General features: G+C 43.8%; 1 protein-coding gene across 1 annotated transcript in view; it reads right to left on the reverse strand.

The window, feature by feature from the left end:
- Window positions 1-9,530, reverse strand: part of RAB33B (RAB33B, member RAS oncogene family) — a 12,111-nt gene extending 2,581 nt beyond the window's left edge. Inside the window, exon 1 of the mRNA XM_006887027.1 lies at window positions 9,244-9,530. Within this exon, the coding sequence (XP_006887089.1) occupies window positions 9,244-9,492 (249 nt within the window). The 5' untranslated portion in view covers window positions 9,493-9,530. The remainder of the gene's footprint in view (window positions 1-9,243) is intronic.
- Window positions 9,531-11,271: the final 1,741 nt, after the last annotated feature.

An 11,271-nucleotide genomic window follows, 5' to 3' on the forward strand; every position in this document is an offset into this window, starting at 1 on the left:
GCCATACCGCCTTCCACAGTGGTTGCACCATTTTACATTCCCACCAACAGTGAATAAGGGTTCCAGATTCTCCACAACCTCGCCAGCATTTGTTGCTTGCTGCTCTGTTAAATTTTGCTATTCTGACTGGGGTGAAATGGTATTTCATAGTTGTTTTGATTTGCATCTCTCTTAGAGCTTAGTTCGAAATAGGGGAAAGGATTATGTCAGGAATGTATCTTGTCTCCATATTTTTTCTTCAATATATATGTGGAACAGATTATTCAGGAACCTGGGCTTTATGAGGAAGAATGTGGCATCAGAATTAGAGGAAGACTCATCAGCAATCTGCATTATGGAGACTTTGCTAGCCAAAATGAAGAGGACCTGAAGCACCAGCTGCAAAAGGTCAAGGACTGCAGTTTTAAACACGGATAGAAACTCAACATCAAGAAGACAAACATTCTTACCATGGGTCCAGTTGGTAACATCATGACAGACGGAGAGATCAAAATTGTTAATAATTTCAGCTTGTTTGGTTCCACAATCAACACTCTTGGTACCAATAGTCAGGAACTCAAATGACAAACTGCATTGGAAAAATCTGCTGTCAGGGACCTCTCCAGAGTGCTAAAGAGTAACAAATTCAGTTTGGAGACCAAGGTGTGCCTGATCCAGGCCATGGTCTTCTCAATTACTTGCCATGCATCAGAGAGCTGGATAATGACTAAGGATGACAAAAGAAGGATCAATGCCTTTGAACTGTGGTGCTGAAGAAGAGTATTGAACATTCCATGGACTGCAAAGAGAATAAACAGGTTTTTCATAGAGAAGGTAAAACCAAGTTTCTTCTCAGAGGCGAAGATTTTCAACCTCTGTCTCACATACTTTTGGCATATTGCCAGAAGGGACTAGTCCTTGGAGAAGAACATCAGACCTGGAAGAGTGGAAGGACACTGAAAGTGGAGAGGGCCCTGGATGAGATGGATTGACACAGTTACTGAGATAATGGGGTGAGGTGTGTAGGAGACAGTAAGACTGGCTCAGGATAGGGCAGGATTCAGAGCTATTGTGCATAGGGTTGTTATGAGTCACAGGCTAGTCAACAGCATATAACAACAATATACTCCCAAATATATTGATAATTTCTCCTGTGCTCCAATTCCACACTGCCAGCCACTAATCAGTTATTTTGAATATGCCATCATTTCAATAAATAAATGGCTAAAACTTTTCACAAAAGCCTTAAAAAAATTCAGTGTTCCATGTTTTTCCTTGTGTCTATAATGAATGGCTCTACCTTCCTCCATGAATCCAGAAAGATCCACTATCTCAGTAATCCTTCTGGCTTTCTCTTAAAAGTCTCTTTTAGTACTCACTGTTTTCAGTCTCCTTTATTTATCACTTCATCCTGGATTTGAAGAGCAGGTTATCAACTGGTCTCCCTACTGCCATGCATGCAACACTTATCCTAGGTATCTAGGACTGAATATGGTTGGTGGTGGTTTAGTGTTAGAATTCTCACCTTTCATGCAGGAGACCTTTCTGTTCAATTTGCAAATCACTGAAGAAGCTGGACTATATGAAGAAGAATGTGGCATTAGGATTGGAGGAGGACTCATCTGCATTATGCAGTTATCTTTCATGCAGAAAGTGAAGAAGACTGAAGCACTTACTGTAGATCATGAAAGACTAAAGCTTTTTTTTTAATTTTTCTTTATTTTTTTATGTGTGTACCATCAAATTGGATCTGACTGGTACAGGAGGCGATTGTTCCTCCCTCTTCAGCAGAGCATCTGGTGGATTTGAACCATGCACCTCTGGGATTGCAGTGCAGTTTCCTGCCACTAGGCCCCCAGAGCTCGCCAAGACTAAAGCTTTTAATATAGGTTACATCAATAAAAGAAACATTCTCACCACTCGACCAATAGGATAGGGGGAGAAAAGACTGAAACTATCAGGAATTTCATTTTACTTAGAAATTTCATTTTACATACCATGGCAGAAGCAGTCAAGAAGTCAAAGGCATGTTCCATTGGGAAAATCTGCTGTCAAGGACCTCTCCAAAGCTCTAACAAATAAGTATAACAGGTTAAAGACTAAAGTGTACCTGAGACAAGCTGTGGTCTTTTCGAATACTTCTTATGCATCTGAAAGTTTAGCAATGACTAAAGATGACAGAAGAATCAATTCCTTTGAACTGTAGTGTTGTAGAGAAGTACTGAACATGGGCTGCCAAAAGAATAAACAAATCTGACTTGAAGAAAGTACATCCTCCTTAGTGCAAAGGTGGTGAAACTCTGTCTAACAATATTTGGGCATATTTTCAGGAGAAACCAGTCCTTGGGGAGAGACAGCATGCTAGGAGAGGTTAGAGGGCCAACAAGAGTGGAGCCCTTCATGAATATTACCTCAAGCGACTCAAGAATGTCAAAGATGGAGATGAGGTATAGGCCAGGGCAAAGTTCAGCTCTGCTGTTCATATGGTTGCTGAGTTGTAGTTGACTGGACAATGAAGGAACCATGAGATTGAGTCCTAACTAAGGCACTTTATGCAACTACAGCCCAACTATTAGTGGAGGCTTGCACATGCTCTGATGCTAAACATGTTAAGAGGTTCCAGCTTAAGGAGAACTAGGTAAAGAGGCCTTATGACCTACCTGCAAAAATCAGTCAATGAAAACTGACAGATCTTAACAGGAGCTAACAACCTACTGCAAGGTTATGAACTGAGCTAGATACTGGAGAAAGTTTACGGAAATCTGAAACATGGAACCTGCCCTAAGACTGGATAAAGCCTAAAAAAAGGAAGTCATGATGCATTGGAGTCAAGTCTGAACCAACACTCACCTTACTCTACAGGGGATTTCTGAGGTTGTAAATGACACAAAAGGGCACTGGCCATCTTTTCCCTGCAGGCCTGCTAGTGGATTCAAACTATCACAGAGGTCTGGTCCTTTGACTAGCAGCACCAACTTCCTATAGACTTGCCACTAAAGATCCCAAGGGAGGAAAGATAATTTAAAATACAATGAGGAAAGTTGTAGCATTTAACAAGAAGTTCTTGCTTCAGAAGTCACTGATTCAGAACCAGCTCATAGCTGACCTTCCAGTGGGTCATCAGAGGCTTCAAAATGGGTAGAGATTGTAAATCTTTCTTCCTTAGAGCAGCTAGTGGATTCAAACCTCCCATCTTTGGGTTGTCAGTGCTACTGCTCACCTACTAGATCACTGTGATTGTTACTATTAGGTGCCATCGAGTCTAGTATCACTTATGACAACCCCATAAAAATCAGATCTGAAAGCTGTCCTATCCTGTGCCTTTGTCATCATCTCTGACATACTTGAGCCCACTGCTACAGTCAGTGTGAAAATCCATCCGGTTGAGGGTCTTCCTCTCTTTCGCTGACCCTCTACTTTTCCAAACATGATGCTCCTTTCCAAGGAATTACCTTTCCTGACAACATGCTCAAAGTATGTGAGATGAAGTTGCTTTGCCATCTTAGCCTCCAGAGAAAACTGGGTACACTTTTCCCAAGGTGTATCTGTTTGTTCTTTTAGCAGCCCATGAGATATTCAGTACTCTTCTACAACACTACAGCTCAAAAACATCAATGCTTCTTCTGTCATCCTTATTCACTGTCTAGCTCTCAGAAGCATTTTAAGTAATTAAGACCATGGCCTGAATCAGGCGTACCTTAGTCTCCCAACTAACATCACTACTCCCTCAGTAGTCTGGAGAAGTCCCTGATAACAGATTTTATAAATACAAATACACAGTCTCCAAATCTCCTGCATCTTGGTACCAAGGAACTGTGGCTCCAAGCCAAGATTTAAATCACTGACAATTTCAATCTTTATCTATTTTGACGTTGCCTATAGGTCCAGTAATTCTCAGAAGAATGGGAATCCCAGAACACCTGATTGTGCTTTATTGGAAACCTACACTTGGATCAGGAGGCAGTCGTCAGAACTAGGAAACACAGCATGGTTCAAAATCAAGAAAGGTATACACCAGGGATGTTTCCTGCAGAACAGATCATCTGGGAGGCTGGGCTCTATGAGGAGGAATGTGGCATCAGGATTGAAGGAAGACTCATTAACAGCCTGTGTTATGTGGATAACACAACCCTGCTTGCTGAAACTGAGAAGGACCTGATGCATTTGCCACAAAAGGTTAAGGACTGCGATCTTCAATATGGATTGAAGCTCATCATTAAGAAAAAAATTATTCTCACTCCTGGGCCAACTGGCAGCATCATGATAGACAGAGAAGAGATTGAGACTGTTAACAGCTTCAGCGTGCTTGGCTCCACACGCAATGCTCTTAATACCAGAAGCTAGGAAATCAAAAGACGAGTTGCACTGAGAAAATCTGCAGTCAGGGACCTCACCAGAGTACTACAGAGCAATGGTGTCAGTCTAGAGACTAAGGTGTGCCTGTTCCAGGCCATCATCTTCACAATTACTTGCTGTGCATCAGAAAGCTGAACAATGACTAAAGATGACAGAAGAAGAATTGATGCCTTTGAGTTATGGTGCTAGAGAAGAGTACTGAATATATCATAGTTTACTAAGAGAACAAACAGGTTTGTTCTGGAGAGGGTGAAACTAGGACATTTTGAAGCTACATCTGACATACTCTGTTGCAAAGGACCAGTCTTTAGAGAGGGACATCATGCTTGGAAGGGCAGGACGAAAGCACAAAAGAGAAAGACCCTGGATGAGATGGACTGACTCAGTGACTAGGGTGATGGGAGTAGGTGCGTCAAAGACAATGAAATTGGCTCAAGATAGAGCAGGTTTCAGGGCTATTGTACAAAGGGTCACAAACGACTAAATGGTACATAACTAAAACATTGGTCCAGTGATGAGGATTTTTGTTTTCTTGATATTGAGATGCAATCTATATGGAGGGTTTTAGTTTTCGATCTTCTGCAACAAATGTTTCAAGTCCTCCTCCTGTCTTTGAGCAAAAAAGTGTTATCTGTATAATGCATGTTGTTGATAAGTGTCTTCCTTCAATCTTGATTCTTCCTGATAAGAGTCCAGTTTCTCAAATTATTTGGTCAGCATACCGATAGACCAGGTATAGAGAAAAGTTACAACACTGATGTAAACTTTTCTTAAATTTTAAACCAAACAATGTTTCCTTGTTCTGCTCTTGGTCTAGGTATAGGTTTTGTATGAGCCTAAGTAAGTGTTCTGGGATTATCATTCTTCACATTGTTAGCCATAATTTGTTATGATTCACACAATTAAATGCCTTTTTAGACATTTGGATTTTTTTAGACAATAAACATTCTTCTGGTATCTATGCTTTCAACCAGGATCCATTTGACAGCAGCAATGAAATTCCTGGTGCCCAGGCCTTTTCTAAACCCAACTTGAACTTCTGACAGTTCTTTGTCAATGTACTCTCCTAACCATTTTTGGATGATCTTCAGCAATATTTTTTTTGCATGTGATATTATTGATATTGTTTGATAATTTCCACTTTCTGTTGGATAAGCTCTGTTGGGAATGAGATCACCTTTCTTAGCAGCTAAGTCATTAGCGCTAACAGTATTTGTAAGTCTGAAAACAAAGTATTAAAAGAAATGTAGAGTAGGAAGTGAGGTAGAAGGAGAAAATTCTTCATAGAGATGTACTAAGTTGAGCAGAGAGAGATACACTAAAAAGAGAAATATGGAAAAGGGAGATACACCAGACAAAAAGTGGAGAAAGAAGGCAACATTAAGGGTCAGCAAACAGTTGGTTGGGACATAGGAGTTGTTGTTGTTGTTGTTATGTGCCGTCGAGTCGCTTGCGACCCACAGCAAGCAAGAGCCTATGGTGATAAAGGAAGAAGTTCAAGCTGCTTTGAAGGAAATAGCAAAAAATAAGGCCCCAGGAATAGATGGTATACCAACTGACATATTTCAGCTAATAGATGCTACCCTGGATGTGCTCACCAAGTTGTGCCAAGAAATCTGGAGAACAACCATTTGGCCAACTGACTGGAAGAGATCTATATTTGTTCCCATCCCAAAGAAGTGTGACCCAAAAGAGTGTGGAAACTACAGAACAATATCATTGATTTCACATGCAAGCAAGATTCTACTGAAGATTATCCAAAAACGACTGGAACAGCACATCAGCAGAGAACTGCCAGAAGTCCAGGCTGGGTTTAGAAGGGGTCGGTGGTACTAGGGATATTGTAGCTAACGTTAGATGGATCTTAGATGAAAGCAGGGAATACCAGAAGAATGTATATCTGTGTTTCATTGATTATGCAAAGGCGTTTGACTGTGAGGATCATAACAAATTATGGCTGACTCTGAGAAGAATGGGAATCCCAGAACATTTAATCATGCTAATGAGAAACATATACTTGGACCAAGAGGCAGTCGTCAGAACAGAACAAGGAAACACTGCATGGTTCAAAATTGGGAAGGGTGTACGCCAGATATGTGTCCTATCTCTGTACCTTTTCAACCTGTATGCAGAGCAGATTATCCAAGAGGCTGGGCTCTATGAGGAGAAGTGTGGCGTCAGGATTGGTGGAAGATCTATTCACAATCTGCTTTATGCAGATGACACAACCCTGCTTGCTGAAGCTGAGGAGGACCTCATGCGCTTGCTGCAGAGGGTCAAGGACTGCAGCCTTCAGTATGGACTGAGGCTCAATGTCAAGAAGACAAAGATTCTCACCACTGGACCAATTGGCCGCATCAGGATGGATGGTGAAAAGATTGAGACTGTTCACAGCTTCAGTCAATACTCTTGACACCAGCAGCCAGAAAATCAAAAAACGTATTGCGATGGGAAAGTCTGTTGTTAGGGACCTCTCTAAAGTACTCAAGAGCAACAGTGTGTCTCTGGAGACTAAGGTGCATCTGATACAGGCTATGGTCTTTGCAATCACTTGTTATGCATCGGAGGATAGAAGGAGAATTGATGTCTTTGAGCTGTGGTGCTGGAGAAGAGTATTGAATGTATCATGGACTGCCAAGAAAACAAACAGATTCATCCCAGGGAAGGTTAAACCAGGCTGCTCCTTGGAGGCAAGGATTCTGGGGCTTCGTCTGACATACTTTGGGCATGTTGTAAGGAGGGACAGGTCCTTGGAGAGGGACATCATGCTTGGGAGAGTGGAGGGACCACGGAGGAGGGGAAGGCCCTCTATGAAACGGATTGATTCAGTGACTGGGGTAATCGGGATAGGTGTGTCAGAGGCAGTGCAATTGGCACAGGATAGAGCAGGGTTTAGGGCTGTTGTACATAGGGTCACTATGAGGGACATAGAAGACCTAAAGAACATTAAATGAGAAATAAAATTAGAAAAGCAGTCTACATTCAGATTAAATGCCCTGCTAATGTTAAAAGTTAGCATTTTAAAATAATGAAGGTAAAGCAGGGGAGATTAACTCCTAACTTCCTAAAGTACAATATTAACTTGACACCTCACCGTAGCAAACAATGCTTAACCCACTGTGCCACCAAAGCTCCTTTAAAGTTATATACTGTGAAGTTGAACTGAATTATAGCTGACCCTCCAGTCAGTCTGCAGAGGTTGTAAACTGCACAGGAGGAGATTGGTCCTATTTTCCCACAGAGAAGCTGGCAGATTTTAATCATATGCCTCTGAGTTAGCAGCGTAACTACTCCTTACCCACTAGGCCACCAGCTGATTTTATTTTTCCTTTGGAGTTATTTCCTAGAAGTACAAGTGGTTAACATACTGGGCTGCTAACTAAAAGATTGGAGGTTTGAGTCCACCCAAGGGGTGCCTTGGAAGGAAAGCCTGATGACCTACCTTTGTTTAAAAAAAAAATCAACCATTAAAAATCCTGGTTTACGACATCGGGGTTGAGGGGAGACTAAGAAAGCAGGGATAAATAACATACTACTGCTTTGAAAGAGATGAGGGAAAGAACTGCTTAAAAGGGATGTATGATTAGGTATTATCATCATGACAGGAGTCCAGAATGAAGGCTGCACAGTGGAGTGGATTGGGGGGTGGGATTGTATAACAATGAAAGAATTTTACTTTTCAAAAAGAAGAGCAATTTGGGGGGAGGGGTGAGCATGGAGAAAAATGCAACAATGAATGAATGGAATCCAGTCTTTGTAAATGTTCATTAAAATTAATAATTAAAAAATAAAAAAATCCTGGTCTATGCTGATACACGTAGTGCCAACAGGAATCTGACTCAAAAGCAACTGATTGATTTCTCCTTGAACGTTATGTTTTTAAAAACTCCTTGGTGGAAGAAAAGGGCTTAAAGAAGTACATAACAAACTGCTCTTGCATCAAGGATGTGAGCATTAAGAATAGAGTAGTACACCAACTAAAAATGAACATTGCAATTTGAAACAAAAAGTAAGTGCAGTTATGAGGAAGCCAGTGAAGTTTCTCGGGGTGTCTTGTTTCACCCTGTATTAGCAGGTGGCTAAGGCTAAGTGGTAGCCTGGAATGACTAAATTTGTAAGTTTACATCATTCCAACACTGTCACTCATCTTCATTCTCTAATGCACTCCTTACAAATGGAGCAACGACCTTTGAGCACTGACCCTCTTTTCCATCATTTGATGTTCCTAGTCTATGAAGCCATTGGGAAACACAGAGAAAAAAAGAACTGGAAGATGAGTCTGAGATGGAGACAAGAACGCTTCTGACAGCTCACTTAAGCACTATCATGAACAGAATGTTTCTGCAAGGAGACAGGTTGTCTTCTAATCAAATCAAGTTCAAAGAGGAGAAACTAACGACTGTGGTGAAAGGAACTATATGCAAAAACATGCATACTTAAGAACTTCCTCAAAGGTAAGAGACTTCAGTTCCACAATACCTAAGGTACGTGTTCAATCGTGTGAATTCCTAATATTAAAGGACTTTTTCACATCTGAGACATCTCACTGCTTTTCCTTTGATAGGACTATACTGACTCCCAGGCACAAGAGGCAGCCAATGAGTCTGTGAAGACCCCCTAAATTCTTGCTACTCCAAGTGTATCCACTGGACAGATGCAGATCACCCAAGGCTGGATAAAACGGAATTATTTTAAAACAAGATAAACAGTATGCACATTTAACTTTGAGAAACATTGTCTTCTATCTTTTTTCTGTACAAATCTCTCCTGCGAATCCCCAACATCCACCTTCAAATCAGGAGGATAAAAATGGGACGCGCACCCTGCACAGGGTCAAGGATCAACCCACTGTGGGGCCGGGACACTTGCCATGTCGGGGCGTCCCTGGCAGTCCTCTTAACTGCTCACCTTGATACGCTCTCCATCGATCTCCACAGCCCGTTCTCGGAAGTCCACCCCGATAGTGGCCTCGGTGCGGTCAGGAAAGCGACCGGCGCAAAAGCGGTAGGTCAGGCACGTCTTGCCCACATTGGAGTCGCCGATCACGATGATTTTGAAGATGCGGGAGCGGACCGGCGGCAGAAACCCTGAAGTCCCCGACACTGCGCCGCTGGAGGACAGGCTTGCCTCTAGAGATGACTCTATTTCGGAAGCCATTCTCCCCACCCGCCCTAACCTGAGGCGGAGGAAAGAAAACACAGCGAGGATGGGAGAGTACACCACCCGGGGCCAGCGAGCCCAACCCGCCCACTCAGCTGCGCAACGTCGCCAGCGCCACCGCCCTCCGCCCTGCAGTGCGCATGCGCATCTCCCAGGCCCCGCCCCCGCGCGGCGGCGCCCCTCCCCGGGCTCGGCCATCCCAGCCGGCGGCCCTGCAGCCGCCCCGGACTGAGAGTCATTGGAGCTACATGTTACCTGCGAAGGCTCGGGGCCTGTCCGGAACTTCACGGGTGCGAGGAAAGGCGGAAAAGCAAAGCGCCTCTGGCCGACCCCTCGGGCTAGTCCAGCCCCGCCACGTCCAAGGTTTCCTCCCTCCAGAGGAAGCCGCGCAATCACTTTAGGGGCGGAAAGAGAAAAACCGCTGAGAGGAGGGATGTACGTCCAAAAACTCTCTCGCGAGACGGTCAGAAAGCCGCCTTGGCCAGGGGCGTGTGTCTTGGGAGCCGTGTTCTCCGCGGCTGCAGGAGGCGGTTCTGGAGCCTTGCGGGTCATGGACTTGACGTTGGGTCTGCCACGGACCCAGAGGTGGAGGCGGGTTCCCACGGTTTGCAGCGGGGCGCTGCGGGATGGGCTGCACTTCCCATCGTCTCTGGGCTCCTCGGAACTCGGAATGTGGGGCAGCGGCTGGAACTGGATGGGCTGGGATTTGAGGCACCGGCGGGCGGCGCACTGAGAGCTGGGCTTCGGCCGAGCTTGGCTGCCTTCAGTCTTGGCGGGCGCTTTGTTTCCTTTGAGCTGGTTGGAGATCGAGGCCCGCCTCGTCCGCTCGGAGGTGTCCGCGACGCGCGGTCTGGGCCCTGTGTTGGTATCTGCGGGGTCCTGGGGCCTGATGCTAGTTCCCCTAATGCCCAGGACCTGAGAAGTAAAGTCAGATGGACTGTGTGGGGCCATTGACTCCCCGAGTTGTTAACGAAACTGCCTCTCTGGTGAGAATAAAACCCATTATGCCCTAGTTATGCTCCATTGCCCAAGGGATGGTAATGTGTCGCTAAATGTTGCTGGACACAGATATGTTAAACTAACTGTCGTTGTTACGTACCATCGAGTCAGAACCGACTCATTGCTGACCCTCTAGCGGGTTTTCAGAGTAAGGCAGACTGGAAAGTGCCCGGTTTTGTACCAAGGAGCAATTAGTGGATTCCAGTCACTTTGCCTTTGAGTTGGCCACGCATCTTTCTCTCTAAGCCCTGATGTTGAAAGCCAGACCAAGGAATCCACTAGCTCCGATGGAGGAAAAATAGTTTCCTCCTTTCACAATTTACAGCCTCAGAAAACCCGATGGAGGCTCCCGCTGAGTCAGAATGAACTAGATGGCTCTTGGCATTCCCCATCAGATCGCGCTTATCCTGTTTATCTCAATTCTGTCCCTTCTAATTCCAAAGAAGCTTTCCCTAATTTCTAAAATGAAAAGTATATTTTGCTTTATTTGTAACTCTTCACTTGGTCTTTGATTTCAATTTTTGTGATTATGTGTTGTATCCAACTTACTAGATTGTCAGCTGTTGACTGCTGACTGAAAGTTCGTTGTTAATTCAATAAATGACTGGAGAAATTTCTTAACAAGATTGTCAGTTTGAAATCCTTTCTCAATTATACACAGTTCAATACCACTTAGAGTGAAAAATCAATGTAGATACTTGGCATTGTTAAGAGAAGTTTTGTGCTTTTCACTTGCAATTTGAGAGAGGTTCTTCATTTTGACTGAAGTATATACTT

This window comes from Elephantulus edwardii, unplaced genomic scaffold, assembly GCF_000299155.1.
Source record: "Elephantulus edwardii isolate Elephantulus edwardi_28Jun2011 unplaced genomic scaffold, EleEdw1.0 scaffold00053, whole genome shotgun sequence".
In the NCBI taxonomy this organism is placed as follows: domain Eukaryota; kingdom Metazoa; phylum Chordata; class Mammalia; order Macroscelidea; family Macroscelididae; genus Elephantulus; species Elephantulus edwardii.